At 36.8% G+C, this 22610-nt stretch overlaps 1 protein-coding gene across 1 annotated transcript in view; it reads left to right on the top strand.

Moving 5' to 3' along the window:
* The window catches only part of LOC110453384 (low-density lipoprotein receptor-related protein 2-like), a 172361-nt gene that overhangs the window by 45111 nt on the left and 104640 nt on the right, over positions 1–22610 (top strand). Inside the window, exons 3-4 of the mRNA XM_021502306.1 lie at positions 18512–18644; positions 19319–19493. Coding sequence (XP_021357981.1) covers positions 18512–18644; positions 19319–19493 — 308 coding nt within the window. The remainder of the gene's footprint in view (positions 1–18511; positions 18645–19318; positions 19494–22610) is intronic.

Raw genomic sequence — 22610 nt, 5'->3', positions numbered from 1 at the left:
TGTGTATGAGTGCATGTCTGTGTTTGTTTTAAGGAGATGAGTACTGTGTATGAGTGCATGTCTGTGTTTGTTTTAAGGAGATGAGTACTGTGTATGAGTGCATGTCTGTGTTTGTTTTAAGGAGATGAGTACTGTGTATGAGTGCATGTCTGTGTTTGTTTTAAGGAGATGAGTACTGTGTATGAGTGCATGTCTGTGTTTGTTTTAAGGAGATGAGTACTGTGTATGAGTGCATGTCTGTGTTTGTTTTAAGGAGATGAGTACTGTGTATGAGTGCATGTCTGTGTTTGTTTTAAGGAGATGAGTACTGTGTATGAGTGCATGTCTGTGTTTGTTTTAAGGAGATGAGTACTGTGTATGAGTGCATGTCTGTGTTTGTTTTAAGGAGATGAGTACTGTGTATGAGTGCATGTCTGTGTTTGTTTTAAGGAGATGAGTACTGTGTATGAGTGCATGTCTGTGTTTGTTTTAAGGAGATGAGTACTGTGTATGAGTGCATGTCTGTGTTTGTTTTAAGGAGATGAGTACTGTGTATGAGTGCATGTCTGTGTTTGTTTTAAGGAGATGAGTACTGTGTATGAGTGCATGTCTGTGTTTGTTTTAAGGAGATGAGTACTGTGTATGAGTGCATGTCTGTGTTTGTTTTAAGGAGATGAGTACTGTGTATGAGTGCATGTCTGTGTTTGTTTTAAGGAGATGAGTACTGTGTATGAGTGCATGTCTGTGTTTGTTTTAAGGAGATGAGTACTGTGTATGAGTGCATGTCTGTGTTTGTTTTAAGGAGATGAGTACTGTGTATGAGTGCATGTCTGTGTTTGTTTTAAGGAGATGAGTACTGTGTATGAGTGCATGTCTGTGTTTGTTTTAAGGAGATGAGTACTGTGTATGAGTGCATGTCTGTGTTTGTTTTAAGGAGATGAGTACTGTGTATGAGTGCATGTCTGTGTTTGTTTTAAGGAGATGAGTACTGTGTATGAGTGCATGTCTGTGTTTGTTTTAAGGAGATGAGTACTGTGTATGAGTGCATGTCTGTGTTTGTTTTAAGGAGATGAGTACTGTGTATGAGTGCATGTCTGTGTTTGTTTTAAGGAGATGAGTACTGTGTATGAGTGCATGTCTGTGTTTGTTTTAAGGAGATGAGTACTGTGTATGAGTGCATGTCTGTGTTTGTTTTAAGGAGATGAGTACTGTGTATGAGTGCATGTCTGTGTTTGTTTTAAGGAGATGAGTACTGTGTATGAGTGCATGTCTGTGTTTGTTTTAAGGAGATGAGTACTGTGTATGAGTGCATGTCTGTGTTTGTTTTAAGGAGATGAGTACTGTGTATGAGTGCATGTCTGTGTTTGTTTTAAGGAGATGAGTACTGTGTATGAGTGCATGTCTGTGTTTGTTTTAAGGAGATGAGTACTGTGTATGAGTGCATGTCTGTGTTTGTTTTAAGGAGATGAATACTGTGTATGAGTGCATGGCTGTGTTTGTTTTAAGTAGGTGTATAGTTGTGTGTGTTTTAAAGAGGGGGGGAGACAAATTTCTACACAGTGATCAGCTGGTAATAGATAACTGAACTCTTGACCCCTCTTAATGTCAACCTTAACACACAGATCTTCGTGATCCCGGTTAGTGGCAGACTGCAGTAGCACACAACTGACCTGATGACTGTTAGGGGATCGTTCTGTCTTTGTCAGCTTCAGCTGCTGTTGACACATTTCCATACGAGCGAATCTTATAATTGTCTAATGAATGAAATGTCAAATACTGTGTATTTGTGTAAATGTCATTATTCAAAATCTTATAATTATATTAAAATATACAAGCCCTGGAGTTACAGGCACATTATCCTATAAGTAAAGATAATATATTGTTGATACAGTTTGCAGTTAGTATTTACCTGTAGAATAAATTACCTTTAACAAAAGACATTGCCAGTTGAAATTTATACAGAGTTTAAAGGAGGACCAATTCAGGTTTGTCCTGGACATAATCTCAATTGCGGCAGTTCCTATATGGTATTGAGTGATAAGCAAGAGGAGGCGAAAAAACTATCTGTTACTTAAGCTAACAGGTCTGGTTCAGTTCCTGTTGCTGAGATGATCACATTCACATGCATTAAGCATTGGCCAGTGTGGCTATTGACATGCATAAGGCGTGTGGACATGACATATGGTAATCAGAGGTCAGTGATGACCAGCACGTCCAGCCTTATACGCATGGTGATCGATGTCCAGACAGGAAGGTCAGTTCATTGTCCAGCTTCTGTATGAGGGAATAAAATTAAGGAGTGATGGCTAAAACCATTTTAATATGGTAAATGCATTAACCAACATTTTTAGATATTGAGAAAATCATTGACTTGATTGATATGGAATTTCAAAATATGAATTTATTAAAAAAATTGTTTGAAAGTATATTTTTCTCTGACTGGTATTTTAGCGCCATTTTCATATTAGCACCTTACACACTTATAATCTCATGGTACATGTGCTTAGTTCTGTACTGTCATTAGTTCTGTACAGTACTTACTATAAATAATACTTCACATGTTTTCTGAAATTTACTCGAGGAAAGAATGTATCCAATGATTTATGACAAGAATGAGATATTATGAAACATTTTGCAAAAAATAAAATTTAAAAAAATGTAATTATAAAGATCAAAATGCGATAATAGTATAAAGTTTACAAAACAATTTAACCATAGCAAGGAAATGACACTTAACCCTAGTGATTCTATACCCGCCTTTTGGCGTTCCACCGGTCGAGTGCTATACCCGCCTTTTGGCATTCCACCGGTCGAGTGCTATACCCGCCTTTTGGCGTTCCACAGAAGATATGGGAATCCCCATTTCCTAAATGATAATTGATGCATTAAATGGAAAAGATATCGATATGCAATTTATATCAATAAACATCTTAATATTTCATTCCATTGTATGTCAAAGATGAAAATCAAGCTCCGTGTCGTTTTTAGGGCCAATAGTTTTTCAGTGTTGAAATAGGTCACCGGAAACGTAACATTTTTTTGGCGCTGTAAAATGCTCCGAGACACATGTTTATCCGACAGGTGCTAGCTGGTTTAGATACGGAATTGTAGGATACTTTATAAAAATGATGTTAGATTATTGACTACAGCAAATTATAATTAGTGATACAGGTTAGCTAATTTGATTGACCCTTGCTGATTTTATGAATAATGAGCGTCGCTATATTTTAACTCTGCATCATTATTGGAGATGCTAAAAGGACCAGAATCACATAATATTGTGGATGCAATCATATTTTATCCCCCTCTATGAAAACCTTTTAAGGATCAATCAGTAAGAAGTGTTTATTCAAACATAGAAATACTTCCATCACTGCATGTGTCTAGACAGCTATAACTATAAACAATATATCATATTATTGTAATTACATTCAATTTTCTAAAGAACATCCCATTGTCCAGACCTGTCTATCCTAGCTAACAACCTACTTCAGTCTGTTACAAGTACATCTGTATAGGGGTTCCGAGGATTTGCTGGCGATATTTAAGGAATGATTTTTATTTTTTCAACATTTATGTGGTCATAACAACAATGGGTTTATGGACATATTGCATGAATCGCGTTAGCGATTCATGTAAAATATGTCCAAAAACCCATTGTTGTTATGACCTCATAAATGTTGAAAAAATAAATATCATTCCTTATATTTACATTGACGAATCCTTTCAGTGGATCGATATAACAACGAATAAAACAAATAAACAGGGTGTGTTCCTGCTTATACACGGGTGCAACGAAGTGGCGAGAACAGTGTTTTTTCGCGGGGAAATGTGACACTATTGTGAGAGATCTTAGCAACCCTCAACAACAATAACACAACAAAATGTAGTTCCATATTCAATGTTTATTTGTAGCACAGGACTCGTGAATACGTGGATATTTCACAAAGCACAGTTCAATAATATTTTAAGATGTAAGAATTAAGCATCTAGGTCGGTCGTCCCGAGTGAGTAGTTTTTGTAGTGTATTAATACGCAGTGTGATCAGGTTACTATCAGTTCCCACGTGCTGAGATTCTATGAACACCTGTGTTATGCATTTATGAATGTAATTTTTGTCAATGGGTCTAAGCATACAGAATGTAAATATATATACATATACCTGGTAGGTCAACTACCGTAGGGCCATCTTTCAGACATTTTCCTTTTTTTTTACTTAAAGACCCAAATTGAGGTTGATATTTCAAGAAAGAGGAGTAAGTTTTATCAGATTTTATCTTTGTTTATCTTATATCTGAGGAGAATTAATGTTCCATTTATGGTAGCATTTTTGATTTTCTTCTACTGCTGATTAAAACCCTTTCATTGTAGTTAAAAGAACTGCAAAAATGTAGAAAATACACTTCTATCCCTGTGTTTCCAGAAGTCCACAGAAAATTTCCTATATCCTAGAAATAGATTTTTCTCAAACATCTGCTGCCTCCTTGCACTATACTTTCTATAAAAGTGCCTGTAAATATTGGTAAATAAAGCTCACGAACTATTACACATGCAGAAGCTGTAATGGCAGAACGCTAGGAGAATGCATAATTGCGATATTTGTCTCAACACAGGGACAGTAGCAATAAAGAAAATGAAATTATCTCATTTACACCGCAGTGTATCCATTGTGCCAGGCTGTCGCCATCATATTAATGTTTGGGGAACTATTGACTGGCATGCTGCTCCCTCCGAAACCTCCATTGATTATACATTGTCCAATTACTTGTTGCATGTTACGTAAAGTTAACAACCCATAGCAATTTACATAAAACTCTCGTCTCGCTAATGCGTGCCTATTTTATCCCACAAATGAACTTTAAAAAAAAAAATCTACAGAAATGGTAATCTAGTTTCTGCTTCTCGACCTCATTCAGAAGTATATATTCAGTATATAAATCAAGCAAACTTGTAATGTGGAATTTACGATATCGCCGGTCATTTGTTCTGTTAAAATCCAACTGCTTCTTGAATCCCTTCGTTTGAAACCTTGATCATTAATTGGGAAGCTGGTGGAAGTGCAATAAAAATAATGGTAATTGTTTTTCTGCATGACTGGACTTTGCTATCAGGCTGTTTCATTAGAGTATATAGAGCCCTGTCTGTTTCATCGAACCTAATTCATTCCAAGCTTAGCTTAACCTTGATCATCCCAATTGATTAGAACCATGTACCTGACCGATTTACAAAGCAATGCCTACTGAATGTGAGCTACATTACTTATAGTATGCTAAATATTTGAAGGATGATCCTACTGTTTTTTGAGATTTGCAGAGGTATATCAGGGTTATATTGTCGCAAATTATTTTGCTTGACCAATAAGGATCCTTAAAGGCGCATGTAAAATGGAACCTTCGTTGTTTGGTTTATAGTACAGTAGATGATAAAATACCTTCCGTTGAATTATTCAACCAGCTCTTCAGATGGATCAAAGGATTGTTATATAAATATACCATTTAACTTACTTTGCTGTTTAATAACGTCTTCTTCAAAACTGAAAGGTTGACTCTTTCTTTTTGTTTCGAATGCTCTGACAATGCATTGTTTAAATATGTTTCAATAAGGTATAGTGCTTTAATTTTCACCTTTTTTTATGCCCTCACCATAAAATGGGGGGCATATTATAAATGTTGCCCATTCCGTCCCATCGTGTCCCATCCCGTCTTGTCCCATCCCAATAAACACTGAACTTATTTCATATGTCATTTGACAAAGTCTGTCATAAAGCAAACAATTAGAATAGAATTGCCACATACGTGTTGCTGGGTCAAAGCACAGCTGGACTCTGGCATTTGTATTTGAAAAACCAATTTAAGCCACCTTGAGACTGATGCTGACCACTGGTCAGTTGAAGCTGATTGGTCAGTAAGCTGAAGGGGCGCCCTATGGGGGTGCAAATGAGAGGCTCACTGCAGGGTAAAGTGGGCCTATTATGTGAGATAGCCTCTCAAGCACTTGGCTCCCTCCTCCTTGAATTAATACACAATTAACAACTTAATTATCAAATTGGCTTAGTATAATCCAAATTCTTTTGATCAATTTACAGTTTTGCCAGAAAAATGATGCTAATTTGCACTTTTAGTGATTCGGTGTTGCCATGCATATCTGTGTTCTATTTGCACAAACTACACAACTCCGTTTAAACTAACCAGACGTTGTGTAGCTTGAGGTTGTGAAAAAAATGATTTTATAGATTATCCTATAAAAATTGGTAGAGCGATTTACTATATAACGTATCAGGTATTTTATATACCACAGATAAGCAGGGTAAACTTTACGGCTTTATTCTCGTTGGAGGATCGGGGCCCATTAAATCGAAGGCATTAGTACATAAAGGCAGTTTCAATTTAATTCCACATGCAACCGATGAATATTTCATAGCACTCATTAAGAATTTCAAGGACGGAGGTAATTAAAACTAGATCATTAATGAACAAGAAGAAATGATACAATCTGTTCCTTTGTGTAATTAGCTAAATGGATGTTACAGGTATTATTCTACTAAATTGGCAATGTAACAACATTTTTCATTGGTCAACGACTGTAAATTATTAGACAACAGACCGTGTACATGCCAAAACAATACCTTAACATGCAACACTGTTTCGTAAAAGACTTTATCAATACATGTATTAAAGATATGTGCGATATGGCTTTTCCCTACATGTCAGAACTGAGGTTTTGCTGAGATTCAGACGTTGTGGAATAGCTTACCATCTGCTATTAGAAAGTCAAATACCCTGGCCAAGTTCAAGAGGGACATCAAAACTCACCTCTTCACGTCTGCATTTTAGAATCCTTGCAAAGACGTCATGTGAAAACCACCCTTTTATTTGTTCAATTATGTGCACATTGCTTGCTTAAATGTATAAAAGTGATTGTAAGCCTTTGGTTTTTTGTTTTCACAATTGTAACCATTACTATTAGCCATATGTTGTAAAGCACTTTAGAGTAATTTTACAAATTATATAGGGCGCTATATAAATGTTGTATATTATTATAATTTCCATATCCTACATACCTACGTATTGTTTGACACTTTTTCTCTCGCCTTGTAACTGAAATTTTGGTAAAAATGATGCAGAAAATGAAAATCTGGAGAATGGTTATGTTGCACAAAAACTAAGGCCATATTTGGAAAGAGCAGAAAATTAAGGTATGCCTCAAATTCAAAGATCTTTAAAAAAATAAATTACCGAAGGACAAATATTATCATGGTCACTCGTTTTACATATTCCATATTACTCGCACTTATGTAGATTACTTCTTAAACAATCTATTGAACTTCTGAATTAATTAATTTATAACCTAATTTGGGATTGGATCAAGGTCAGTTTATTGTTTTAACTCTCGGGGAAGTTCTCATTAACTCAATCACCCCTACATATCCAAACTGGACTTGCCCAGTCTTTGATTTAATTTGGTAAGGTTCAAGTGTGACTTTAGGGGTGAATGGGTTAAATGTGTTTTCCTTTTAAAAAAGTATGAACACGTAATTAAAGTTAACTTTTCTGTGATAATGAAAATTGTATGGCTATTGTATGAGGATAGCAATCACGAGTCAACAGCTGCAAAAAAAATGTTAAGTGGATATATTACCTGAGAAGGATCAATGCTGAAATAAAATTTTGACTTCCTACCGCTAGCTCAGACACAGTGTAATGTGTATTGACAATTAGCAAGTTGTTTTTTGCTAAAAAACCCATTAAAACAATGAGAAATAAAGTTGTGAGCTCCGGAACGAGGTTCCCATGCCCAGCCCTAGGTGTGGATACAGAGCCCGATCAGGTGTCAGTATATGCAAAAAATCACCTGTTAATGAGAATCTTTGTTACACCTGTGTCAGGTACAAACTACAAACAGATCGCTCAATTAGGTTTTTGTGTTAATGTTTGTGTAATATTAACTGGGTGATTTCCACACGGGTCATTACAGACGACAGATACGCGGGTTGATGAGTGGCAAGATGCCTGTGATTGGTGATTGGACGGTATTAGAAACAGGCTCCATCATTCCTGTATCGCGTTACAAAGGACGCGTTTTTTTGTTGCACAATTCTGCCGACAATATAAGGCTCAGATGACAAGTGGTCAGGACTACACGCGATGTTGGTGCCTTCTTTCTGCCTGTGGATTAAATGTAATATCACATATTTATGTCCCTGAAGATTTGAGACCATGAGAGCTGACATCTAATTAATCATAAATAAAGCTTGAGTTCTGACTGACAAACTGTTCTTGTAGTTAAAAACTGCTGTATTTATATACAGACTTGTTTAGTTCACATAAATGGTTGCTTTAACCCTTTCACCTTTAATTTGTAGACCATAATGGACTCATCCTGATCAATTAGCATGGAAGAGTTTACTAAGGTTATATAGGGGTGAAAGGGTTAAAGGAAAACGATGTTTTATACTTACACAAATAGTGATTGTGGATCAAATATATATCCTGCAGTAACCACAAGAGGATGGGGGAAGGGCGAGGCGGGGAACACATGATCTCTAATTCAAAATAAGTTAGTGTGCCTATATATAAGACAATGAATTAATAGCACATTTATTGGCATTTCTAATGAACTACAATATATATGGGTGGGCTTATTACCATTCATGGGTTTATTTCCAGGCGTGGGCTTATTACCAGGCATGGGCTTATTACCAAGGGTGAGCTGATTACCAGGCATGGGCTTGTTACCAAGGGTGGGCTTATTACCAGGCATGGGCTTATAACCAGGGGTGGGCTTATTACCAGGTGTTGGCTTATTACCATGCATGGGCTTATTACCAGGCAAAGTCTTATTACCAGGGGTGGGCTTATTGACATGCTTGGGCTTATAACCATGCATGGGCTTATTACCATGCATGGGCTTATTTCCATGCATGGGCTTATTACCATGCATGTGCTTATTACCAGGCGTGGGCTTATTACCTGGTATGGGCTTATTACCAGGCATGGGCTTATTACCATGCATGGGCTTATTACCAGGTGAGGGCTTATTACTAGGTATAGGCTTACTACCAGGCATGGGCTTATTACCAGGCGAAGTCTTATTACCAGGGGTAGGCTTATTACCATGCATGGGCTTATTACCATGCATGGGCTTATAAACAGGCGAGGGCTTATTAACAGGCAAGGGCTTATTACCATACCAGGTAAACATGTTACTGACACAGACTGTTGGTGTATTAAGCTCCACATGTTGCCGTGGTTAGGTTTCCAGGCCTGGTGCAGTCCTGTAGGTATTACAGATTTCTGTTTTGATGACCACCTCAGATTATAACACTGACTTTGATGGTGGTTGAAGAATGTGGGAAGATTCTGAAGATGCTTGAGTAAACTGTCTTGTAATTGGTTATATCTGTTCAAGAATTCTGGCTAATGGTATTCCCCTCATCCCACTACCCCCCTGAGGCTATAATGCACATTATAATGATTTTATTTTGGATGATGATGAATTTTCAGTGTGTTGGAATAATTATTTGGCTATAATTGAATGATTTGAGCTTGTCTTCTTGTTGGCTGTTGAATACCACCTGTTAACTTGCTTTTGGATTAAGAAAATAGAGGAACCTTCTTTCATTAGTTTCAAGGAATGTATGTTTGATATGTGAATGAATTAACATACAGTGTCATGGTTTTTCCATGTGCTTATAGGGTGTAGTACATTGACCGCATTCCCAATTGAAAAAAATACCCTGCATTTTCCCAATTCCAGTCATTATTTTCCCTATTGGATTAAAAAGCATGTTTATACAAGTTTCCAGCCGTTATATGTGCAATGTTCGCTGTATTACTGTCCATGAAGGAGCATTCAAAATACATGAATAACAAAAATTTGAAATTGAATCAACAAAAACACTAAAAATTGATGTGTTTATTTATTGCTATACATCTTACTGTAAGAAATAGCTAGAGCAAAACAATTTGCAAATCACATTGTAGGTTTATTTTTTCCAAACTTGTGATATTTTCACAAACATGTACATGTGGAAACTTGTCAAATTCCGACGATATTTTCCCCAATTCCTGCTCCGGGACCCTTTCCCAAAACAGCTGGCAAAAAACCGGAGTAGCATTTTTCTGGGGGTATATACACTCCCTTAATTAATACTAAAAAAGTGATTTACATCACGCGTCAAGAACTCTACTAGAATCATTTCTACTCTGTCCAGAGCTTGACGTCTGATAAACTTATCCCGAGAGTTGATGATTTCTGTCTTGCTCTCAAATCTAAAACAGAAGTTTTTCAATGAAAATAAATACTTTCATCACTAAAAACCCAGCTTTAACCCATTCACCCCTAAAGCAACATTTGAATCTTACCATATCAAAGCTCAGGCAAGTCCATTTTGAAATATAGGGGTGAATGAATATAAGATGACATCATCTGATAAAAGAAAGTGATGCCATATGCAAACGTTTTTGATAAAAACAACAGGTCTAGAGCTACAAGGTCAAAGGTTGGTACATAGACCTACTCATATTAGTTGTAACGTCATGCTACTACAATTGGTACAGTTTTAAGTTTTTCAGTGATATTTAAAAAAATAGATAAAGTATCTGGAATGTTTCTTGATTCTTGACAAAGACTACCCATGGTGGTTCATTTTCAGAAAAAGTTTTGATTCTAAGTAATTTGTTTTTAAAAATAGAATGCTAAACTTGCAGTGAGATATTTCGTCCATTTTCCGGCCTTGATTAGTACCCAAACTGGTACACAATATCACAGGCTATAATTTTTAGCTCACCTGGCCCGAAGGGCCAAGTGAGCTTATCCCATGGTGCAGCGTCCGTTGTCCGGCGTCCGTCAACTTTTTCCTTTAAAATGCTACTTGTCCTGAATGGCTCAGAGGATTTTCACCAAATTTAGTCAGGAGCATCATTGGCCAAAGGGTTCTCAGTTTTGTATAAACGGAGGGTATAACCCCTCTGGGGGCAAAGGAGCGGGGCCAAATAGGGGGAAAATAGGTAAATCTTTAAAAATCTTCTTCTTCTCAACCAATAGAAGGATTTTGACCAAATTTGTCCTAGAGCATCTTTGGACAAAGGAGACTCAAGTTTGTATAAACGGAGGGTGTGGCCTCTTTGGGGGCAGAGGGGCGGGGCCAAATAGGGGAAGTAGAGGATTTTTTCTCTCCTACTATACAAGTGAAGGGATTTAAACCAAATGCAGTCTGAAGCTTGGTCAGGAGCATCATTGGCCAAAGGGTTCTCAGTTTTGTATAAACGGACGGTATAGCCCCCCCTCGGGGCAGAGGGGCGGGGCTAAATAAGGGGAAAAAAGGTAAATCTTTAAAAATGTTCTTCTTCTCAACCAATTGAAGGATTTTGACCAAATTTGTCCTAGAGCATCTTTGGACAAAGAAGACTCAAGTTTGTATAAACGGAGGGTGTGGCCCCTCTGGGGGCGGAGGGGCGGGGCCCAATAGGGGAAATAGAGGATTTTTTTTCTCCTGCTATACAAGTGAAGGGATTTTAACCAAATGCAGTCTGAAGCATGATTAGGGACAAAAGAATCAATTTTGTATAAACTGAGGTGTGTGGGCCTCCTTCTAAGGGCAGATGGGTGGGGCCCATTAGGGGAAATAGAGGAAAACATCAAATATCCTTCTCCTTTTGTACCGATGAAGGGATTTTGACCAAATTTGGTCTGGAGCATCATTGGCCAAAGGGTTCTCAGTTTTGTATGAACGGAGGGTATGGTCCCCCTGGGGGCAGAGGGACGGGGCCAAATAGGGGAAAATAGGTAAATCTTTAAAAATCTTCTCCTCAACCAATTGAAGGATTTTGACCAAATTTGTCCTAGAGCATCTTTGGACAAAGGAGACTCAAGTTTGTATAAACGGAGGGTGTGGGCCTTCTGGCGGCATAGGAGCGGGGCCCAATAGGGGAAATAGAGGATTTTTTTTCTCCTACTATACAAGTGAAGGGATTTAAACCAAATGCAGTCTGAAGCATGCTTAGGGAGAAAAGAATCAATTTTGTTTAAACTGAGGTGTGTGGATTCCCCTTCTTTGGGGCAGATTAGTGGGGCCCATTAGGGGAAATAGAGGAAAACATTAAAGATCCTTCTCCTTCTGTACCGTTGAAGGGATTTTAACCTAACCAAACTTGTTTTAGAGAATCTTTGGGCAAAGGGAATTGAATATTTATAAATGGAAGATGCAACTTTGTTACTTGTACTCCTTTGATAAACCTGAATGGTACTCAGCAGGTTTTAAATTGAAAAATAAAATACCAGGTGAGCTATTAAGGCCCCTGGGCCTCTTGTTATTTTTATTTTCTACTAGTGTATGTGCCAATTGCAAGAGAACATATTCGGTGGCAATTCTGATAAGTATCTCTTTTGTTATTCTGTCATAGGAAAATGCTCAAATTTTATTTTTGAAGTACTGTTCGATTCTGTCAGAAGAAAATGCTCAAATTTTATTTTTGAAGTACTGATCGAACCAGTTTCTGACTGTGTACCAAAATTTGGGTAGCGTACCAATTGTTGTAGCATGACGTTTAATGCAAAAATGAAATGAAGGAGAGGCTGTTTTTGGTACGAAAACTACTGTAGAATTCAATGCATTCCGTCTGCTTTGGGATGGGGATCCTTAAATTTACTAAGTTTTGCGAAAACGGGGGCTGCAGTCATTAATATTACTCTAACATACATTGTAGATTTATTCCAGTTTATCACGACAGATATTTAGAGATAATCTTTATTGCTACCATCCCAGGATGGTAGCTTTAGAATTGGTCACTGTACCAGCCATATATTGAGGGGTTTCCACATGGATATAAATAGTCTGTCTGCTTTGATTGGCTCGCTAACATACTTTACACGCAGTGATTGGTTACCTGCTGTCTGTGATGTCACCATTAGTAGACAGGTACAAGTGGGGAATGTGATTGATAAAGTCAGAGAGATCCGAATGTTTATACAGGATTGTCGGACATTGTTCTGCTATTCCACGCGCGGCGGCGCTGTTGTATCAGAGAGCTCCGAATTGGCATATGTGTGCCATTTCTGGTTCATACTTCTTCTTTCTTCTTTAGGGAGCAGGGGCTCCATCAGTATTGACGATTGTGCCCTCTGACCTGAACAACAGGTTAACAGAATATGACTACAGATATTTAGAGATAATATTTATTAGGATTTGAATAGAATATGATTTCAAATATTTAGAGATAATGTTTATTGTTTAGAATATGACTTCTAATATTAAGAAATAACGTTTATTGGGATTTGTAAAGAATAATGACTTCAGATATTTAGAGATAATGATTATTGGGATTTGTATAGAATATGACTTCAGATATTTAGAGATAATGTTTATTGGGATTTGTAAAGAATTATGACTTCAGATATTTAGAGATAATGTTTATTGAGATTTGTATAGAATATGACTTCAGATATTTAGAGATAATGTTTATTGGGATTTGTATAGAATATGATTTCACGTATTTAGAAATAATGTTTATGGTATAGAATTTGACTTCTAATATTAAGAAATGGTTTATTAGTATTTGTTTAGAATAGATAACTTCAGATATTTAGAGAGAATTGTTTATTCGGATTTGTATAGAATATGACTTCAGATATTTAGAGATAATGTTTATTTGGAATTGTTAAGAATACTGGCTTCAGATTTTTAAAGATATACATTGTATGTTTATTTGGATATGTAAAGAATATGACTTCAGATTTGTAAAGAATAATGACTTCATATATTTAGAGATATATGTTAATTGCATTTTGCATAGAATATGGCTAAAGATATTTAGAGATATATGTTTATTGCGTTTTGCATAGAATATGGCTAAAGATATTTAGAGATATATGTTAATTGGGATTTGTAAAGAATAATGACTTCATATATTTAGAGATATATGTTAATTGCATTTTGCATAGAATATGGCTTCAGATATTTAGAGATATATGTTAATTGCGTTTTGCATAGAATATGGCTAAAGATATTTAGAGATATATGTTAATTGGGATTTGTAAAGAATAATGACTTCATATATTTAGAGATATATGTTAATTGCATTTTGCATAGAATATGGCTTCAGATATTTAGAGATATATGTTAATTGCGTTTTGCATAGAATATGGCTAAAGATATTTAGAGATATGCATTGTATGTTTATTTGGATTTGTAAAGAATATGACTTCAGATAGGAAGAATTAATGTTTATTGGTAATTGTAAAGAATATGATTACCAATATCAAGAATTTATGTTTATTGTGATTTGTATAGAATATGACTTCTAAAATGATGAAATAGTGTTCATTGGAACAATGTATAGAGTAGTCACTTCCAAGTTGGTGTGAATTTCACACGGCTTTTAATGTAGATTAAATCTATGGCTTTCCGCTAAAACATCGGCTCTGTGTGTGGTAGAACTATAACTGTCATGTACGCATGCGTTCATGTTATAAAACTGTTCTGTGAATAATTTGTGGGGCAGAATTGGATTTTCTAATGGTCCTTTACTAATTGTAATTATAAAACAAAACATTTAACCCCCTTCCGATACCCATAAGCTCCAGCTCCGCTCCGAAATCGAGGAGACAGTCTATAGGATCTTGGCACATAACATTCTACTCCCAGAGAGCAGGCAGTAGCCTAACAGAATGTATCAATATTTCAGTGCGGGGAAACTCCTGTTTGATTCAACATTAAAATTGTTTTTATTGATTAACAGTGTAGTATTGATGTAAATAGGATGTTTTTCTCTTTTAAAAGCTTGATGGGAATCACTTTAGCGGGGCGACCTGATGTACCAGCAAACCTGTTGCATCGAAACCTTTTCTTCCTGCTGCTTATAAAAAATGCATGGAATTTGTAGCATCGCTGTGGGGGCATAAACATAGATGTTAAAACACTGGCTTCGGCAGTGAACCTAGTTAAACTCTGAATGTTGACATTCCAGAGCTTTGGTTAGACAATAGAGAAATATCTTACGGTTACCGCTAAAGAGGCTTACATGGAAGCACTTTGATATTGGCCCTGGGTGCCAGGTATAGACTGTAGCACCTGCTGACAAAGTGTGTGTAGTGCGGCTGATGGTCTAACAGACAGAGCCGTCCGGCCTGAGCAGGCGGATATGCCTACAGAGTTCGGCTATCCATATTCGACTCCTTATCTCTTAAAATGTGGTGTTTTCATCAGATACACCAGCCTAGCGTTTATCTAATACTGAAGTTATTGGATCGGAGTAAATATTTCAGTAGAAGATAAATATATTTTTCAATTTATAAGTACAGATCCTGATGCATATATATATACACTGCTGTACACCAGCTAATGTTTTCCACTGCCACAGCAGATGGAATAATTATTAAATCTTGAATTATTTTTAGCAGCTATATGGTACGTTGCTTAAAAACGTTCACAGACATGTAGACAGTTTTAAATATCTGACTTTATGGTAAAGATGATAGGTGCACTGATTTGCCAATTTACTTGTCATTTGAAAATGATTGACAACAGCTTGTCAGACATAACATGTAGTACTCAATAATACACAGGACGATGTAAATCCTGTATGGTGCTAAGTTAGGTTGTGATACCTTGTTGGCCGATAGTATAAGTCTGATGCAAGGTTATAGGTTAATTGTGATCTTGTGATTGCTGATGACACACCTGTCTGGTGCTTAGTTAGGTTGTGATATTCTGTGAGGGCTGGTATCACCTGTCTGGTGCTATGTAACTCCTGTCTGGTGCTAAGTTAGGTTGTGATATTTTGTGAGGGCTGGTGTCACCTGTCTGGTGATAAGTTAGGTTGTGATATTCTGTGAGGGCTGGTGTCACCTGTCTGGTGATAAGTTGGATAGATTGTGATGACCAGTGACACACACCGCTCTGCTGCTTTAATAGGAAAGAAGCCCTTTTCTCTGACAGTTCAATGACAGAAACCAATGATGACGTTTGTTACTTGACCTTTACTATCCTGCTCTGACATTTAAACACCTCACCTAGGGCTATACTGTCTATTTTAATACCACCCATATAATGACATGTTCTCTCTCCGGCTGTTAGAGGATAATAGCATACACTACATAACAAGTTGGAGTCAGCTTTCACCCTTATAATTAGCGGTAATTCTTTTCGGCCATTGGTTATTTTTATGACCAGAGGTCAACCCTTTTGATCAGTGGTCACTCTTATATTACACAGGGGTCCCTTTAAAGATCAGCGTTTAACACCTTTAATCAATGGTCAACCTTTTTAACCATTGGTCATCTTTATGATCTTTGATGAACACTTACGATAAATGATCATCTTTTATATCTCAACACTTATGATAATAAGAAGTCAACCCTTACGAACAGTGGTCATCATTATGATAAGTGCATGGTCAACTTTATTGTCAATGGTCATCTGTATTATCAGTGGTCATCCTTAAAGTCAGTGGTCAACCATTATGATAAGTGGTCAAACTTTATGAACAGTAGTGGACCGTTACGATCAGTGGTCAAATTTATGATAAATGGTCAAACTTTATGATCAGTGGTCAACTACATGATCAATGCCGTAGTCAACTCTGTGATCAGTTGTCATCCTTATTGAAAAACGATCAAGAAATATTTTGTTACTGTTTCATCATTTTTCAAAATCAGATAGATATATAATCGGAAAGAGCCTAATTTTGCTACCCCAGCAGATCTATATGTGAACAGACATCAGTGATCAGTTTCGTGTATGGAGGCGGTACCAATGGAACTGATCTGATGTATATATATCCTTCACACTTTGAGTGACTGACAGAAACCAATTAAAGGCAATTGAAAGAATTTCTAAACCTGACAACAAAATCGAAATGAAACCCATGTTGTACAAAAGACAACCCTAATTCAGTTTCTGTGAAGATATTTTAATTTTGTATGGATAACTTTCAAAACTAATTTTTGTCCGTTGTGCTAAATTTGAAGCAACATTTAGATTTCAAATCATGACATTTATTTATGGTATACTACACCTTATGGAAATGGGACTTTGATCGTTTATGACAGATACGAGAGCCTCACTCTGGACTGTTCGTAGTTAGGTGTGTGCCTTACGGGTCTGTGCAGCTTTGATGGTCTATAATATGCATTGTCAAATCAAGCGTGTCACTGTAGAACGCCGTCTGTCGGTACCAATTAAATCGCCACGAAGATCTGCCTTCTTTAGGAGATAATTAAAGCTGGCACAAAAATTAATCAACATTTTATGCGAGGGACATCAGAAAACTGTCGAGGTGTTCAAACGGAAGCACAGGGAGCAGTCTCTCAGCTCTGTAATGGTGTTAACTGTATCACACTGCGACTGTCGGTCATATTAACACTAGTACTTCTTATTTAAGTGGTGGTATCAACACTAGCATTAATGTTTATATTTAAGTACCGGTAAAGTGCTCATCGTTTTGTTTTCTATGTGACAATGGCGTGTCATGACACAGGGAATTTCTTTTCAAATTTGAACATAGTTTATAAATGTGTTTAAAGTGAATGAATTGTAGCGGGACTGGACTGGGTCGATCGTCAGCGACCAGGTAGCTCAATTGGGAGAGCGTCTGTCTATAGAGTTAGGAGGGTCCCAGGTTCGAACCCCAGACTGGGCATGCAATTTTTTTCTATCCTATTACATTTGATGCCTGTGACCAACCCTTGTTTCTAGTACTGGGTGAATGCTTGGCAAGGGGATACTCTAACCTGGGTTGTAATAGTAATGTTTTGGGAGGCAAAGACTTAGAAAAAGGAGGGAGGAATGTATTAGAACTGGACTTGGTCAATTCGAAATGACCTGGTAGCTCAATTGGTAGAGTGTCCGTTTAGAGCTTGGAGGGTCCCAGGTTCGAACCCCCGTCTGGCCATGCATTTTTCCACTCCTATTACAATTGTTATGGCCTTGCCAATTTTTTGGAGGGGGCATGTTATGTATTACTCATATCTGTCATGTGCCATCCGTTTATTTCATGATTATTTCAAATTGCCTTCAATCCTAAAAGATTTTCATTAAAGTTTATACAAACCTCAGGTATAAGAATAAGTTGAATAAGAATGTATTTTATAATACCAATGTCAACGCCACAGGGCCAAGTGGGCATTCATGTTTAACAGATATTTCTAGTCTTTAATTTATAAATTTTTCATGTGGTAACGCATTGATTGAAAGGCACTTTTAAATAAATGGTGTTATATTTCCCAAAGGATGCAACACTAACTTTATCAACTTATATTGATTTTCCATTTTTTGCTCAGAAGCATACATGGGATTACTTGAATTCCAGGATATTTTCATTGCAGGTTAATTTTTCGACTTTTATTGCCCTCTGTAATGTACCCTTAGAAATATATCTAGTTTCGAGATAATAATTATAAAAATGAATCAAAATGTAAATTTTATTTACTTGGTTTATTCTTTTGATTAAACTAATTAGAAGTAAAAAAATGTTGAGTGTAATTATAGTTGCCATGGTTACTAACTACCTCCCTTTTCTATATGTTTTAACAGCCATTAGCAAAGATCATTGGTCTGGCAGTGGACACCTCGGACAATGTCCTGTTCTGGTCGGACATCAGTGCTGACCATCGGGGGCTTTACACTGCCAATCTGGAGGGGCAGGATGCTCGTCTGCTTACTGCAGGTCAGTAAACTTTTTATGGTTCGTAATTTGTATAAATAATGTTTTTCTCCTATTTCCTCAATTGAATTAAGTGAGAGCATATGCGTTTTAAAAAAAAGTGTATCGCTGTAATGATTATTTAAGCTTCAGAATATACATTAAATTCATTGTAAATTCCACATATTTGAATATTATGGAATTGAATTTAAATTTAAAAACAAAATTTACTGTCTTTTTACTACAGTATTTTTCACTTAATATCATGTTGTTTAATAACACTTTACTGTTAATATCATGTCTTCTTCATGCACCATTTTCCATGCTATTTAATCTATGCAATTCAACGTCTGTTATTACAGATGAATCTTCTTTGTAAAATCATATCAGTTGGACATTATATATTATGGTCACCTCCGTAGTTTGACTGCTCTGAAAAACTTGTTTGTCATTGTTATTGTCACATTCCAGTTAAAATCATGTTTTCCTCTGACAAATGAGAAGTAATATTAAGCAAAATCGACGGTATTCAATTAAGCAAACAGAAATGTTATAAATTAATTAGTGTTTTATTTAAGAAAAACATTTCAGGTCAGTTTGATTAAGATGAAAATGTTGTATAAATTAATTAAGAGGTGTTTTTCAAAATTCTAAACAGATATTTATTAAAAAGTAAGTTTTAATTGATGACTCTACAGACATACAGGAAGTTAACGGCCTTTCCCTCGACTGGGCGTCCAATCATATCTACTGGACGGACGCCAAACGCAGGACGCTAGAGATTGCCAACTATGACGGTAGCGGGCGCAAAATCCTAGTGTCCCTTACTAGCAAGGAGGAGCCAAGAGGCATTGTGGTAGACACGATACTGGGGTAGGTATACATGTATTCTTAATCAGGGCCTCCGGGATGCTTACAGAGCTTTTCCTCAGTCATGATCACAAGAAAGTTTGTTTCTGTGCCCGCACGGTATAGATCTCAAGAAAAGGTTGTTAGCTTTAAGCTTCCTTGTCATGGTGTAACGGATACTTGCTTTACACGATAACTAATCTTATTGCCGATGCAATCTCATTTGATTCTTGTCTGACTCACCTTTAAGACTGTAGTTGAAGACGGAGAAAGTAAGAAAACTGAGATCGTGTCTGATAGAGAATGTATTATAAGTGGTGTGACCGTATTGGAATGGTTCCTACATGGCTGTGTGCAGTGGTGTGATGAGTTACTATCGAATGAAAAGTTCTAAATCATGTAACTCATGACAAAAGTAAATTACGACACGAGATGGACATTGTCTTACAGCAGCGCAACAACATTCTGTCTTGATATTGCATTACTGCAGGACAACGCCGCTGCTGTTTTTCGTCTAATGATGAAACATGTGTCTATTTCCTCTTTTGATGACCACCAGTTCTTGGCAACAGTGAGGTGATTATGGACCATTTTCTGTGGAAATAACAGTAAATGTACATGCATGCAGTCGCCAAAGCTTAGAAATACTAAAAATAAATAAAACATCTGCCGATACATTCAAGGAATCTCGTTTGTGCAGGATGATGTGCGACTTTATACATTACTGTAAAAATTGTTACGTCGTCTGGGTGGAAAAGACGTTCTATGATGTGCATTGCAAGTGCGACCTCCAAATTGACAAATAGCCATAGCAACGATTTGTATAGAGAGGCTGATTCAAGCAAAATGTTCTCTCTGGGGTCATGAATAGAATAATGTTTGAATCTTATCTATGATGCATGTTTAAAAAAACCTGACAAGCTGACTGCCTTATTTGTGGTCCTTCTAAATGTATTTTACTGTATGACATTGACAAGCTAGACACAGCATTATAAGAGAGCATTCCATTTCTTTGTAATTGGTCTGACTCTATAATGTCAAGTTGCAGCCTTTGTCAGTAGGCACCGGATCACGATTCCGGTTCACATTATACTTTTGCTTCCAAATTCACGACAGGTTACTTTCCCATTGTGCCTTATTTGGAATATATTCACTGTCGTATCAAGGGGTTTAATGAAGTACTGTATTATTGTTTAATTTCGCGTGGCTAATATTTCGCGGTTGTCCCGATCAAAACTGGTTCGCAGAGAAAAAATTCTGTGAGACATCATTGCCAGGTAAAAGTATTGCGCTTACGAGGGTATTTATTTATTTATTTTTCAAGTGTTTCATCAACAAAACCTTAAATACGATATTGAATTTGTGGTTTTTTTTGTGAACTTTGATCACAGGAATATTGACTTTTAATTCCGAAACCAAGAGGAAATGTTAGAAAGATCGTAGATTCTTGTTTTTATGGCAATGTTGCTGATGATGGTAAAATCTATAGCATAAATATCTTACATACAAGTGTCACTGACTGAACTCATTTACCCCCTGAAATTTCATAATGAACTATTCCATCTTGTGAATTGGAAGAGTTCAAATGTGTCTAAAAAAAATCAGGGGTGAATGAGATAAATGGCTGAAAGCTCTATTAATCCAAGTGTTATGGACTCCTACCTTCTTACCTTGCAAATTGGTTTATGGCATTTAGGATGATTAACTCATTTACCCCTAAAGACACATGTGAACATGCACCTCCAATTCAAAGGTCGAAAAATTTCAATTATGAGTTCAAAGATTGTGTTCACCTTGACTTTCTTCATACAGAGATCGGGCTAAAAGTTGACAATCTCTTCCATCATGTTTCTGACAGAAAATAATGAAGTGGCTCTAGATCTGTGACTTTTTCATCCAAAGAAATAAACAGCTGACATACTCTTTGGTCATGTTTCTCAAAGGAAATAGTGACATGGCTGACAACCTTGACAGCCTAAGAGAGGCTAGCGGTTGACCTACCCTTTCATTGTATTCCCAATTAAAAACTGATGGCATTAAGCTACTTTGACTTTACCTTTTCACCACTGTAGACCATAGTGGACTCATCCAGATCAATGCATGGTTGAGTTTATTAAAGTTACATAGGGGTGAAAGGGTTGAGGATCCTCGTACCACTGCCCACAACTTTAACAAAGTACTGGATTTTTTATTTCCTGGCATGAATATAGCTTTGACAAATCATTTCTGAAAAGAAAAGAATACATTGCAGGACTTTTTATGAAAATATGATAAAGATGAAATGGACAAAATATAATCAACAACACATTGTTCCGAGTGCAAAAAAAAAAGAAGAAAAAAGTTCAGTATGGCTAGTCCAGGATCCGAACCCCGGACTTCAGAATGATGTACTATATGCTCAAATGGACTGAATTATTATCTGGTCAATGGAAATGACCTGGCCCAACTGTGCTACAATTTTGTCCAAACGGAAGTTAAGGGGAGGCTACTCTGTATATAGGAGAAAAACACAGTGCAGTGGGACAGGAACCCTTAAGGAAGTAAAGGGGAGGCTACTCTGTATATGGGAGAAAAACACAGTGTAGTGGGACAGGAATCCTTAAGGAAGTTAAGGGGAGGCTACTCTGTATATAGGAGAAAAACACAGTGCAGTGGGACAGGAATCCTTAAGGAAGTTAAGGGGAGGCTAATCTGTATATAGGAGAAAAACACAGTGCAGTGGGACAGGAACCCTTAAGCTCAGACTTCAAGGCCAACATTTTGATATACACGCTTCTGTCAGAACTCTTGGATTTGAGGAAACAAAGTGTCAACGAGACTAGATTTAAGGTTCGGGAAATGGGGTAGCAGTTCGATTATATACAATTCCATCATGTTTCTGAGATGAAATGGTGGTGTGCCAGTTCGACTAAACTGAGACAACCACGCCAACATTTTAATTACTTACTTCTATAAGGACTCAGTGGGGCTAGCAGCTGATATACACACATTTCCATCACGTTTTTTAGAGGAAACTTGACTCGGACAACATGACCAACATTTGATATACAAGCTTCAATCAGCAGAACTCTTAGATTAAAAGAAACAATTGAATGTCACTTTGACTAAATTGAGACAGCAGGGCTCACGGTAAATGTAATC

The sequence above is a fragment of the Mizuhopecten yessoensis genome, unplaced genomic scaffold (genome assembly GCF_002113885.1).
Source record: "Mizuhopecten yessoensis strain PY_sf001 unplaced genomic scaffold, ASM211388v2 scaffold7283, whole genome shotgun sequence".
Classification (NCBI taxonomy): Eukaryota; Metazoa; Mollusca; class Bivalvia; order Pectinida; family Pectinidae; genus Mizuhopecten; species Mizuhopecten yessoensis.
This window is presented reverse-complemented; position numbering and strand designations above follow the sequence as displayed.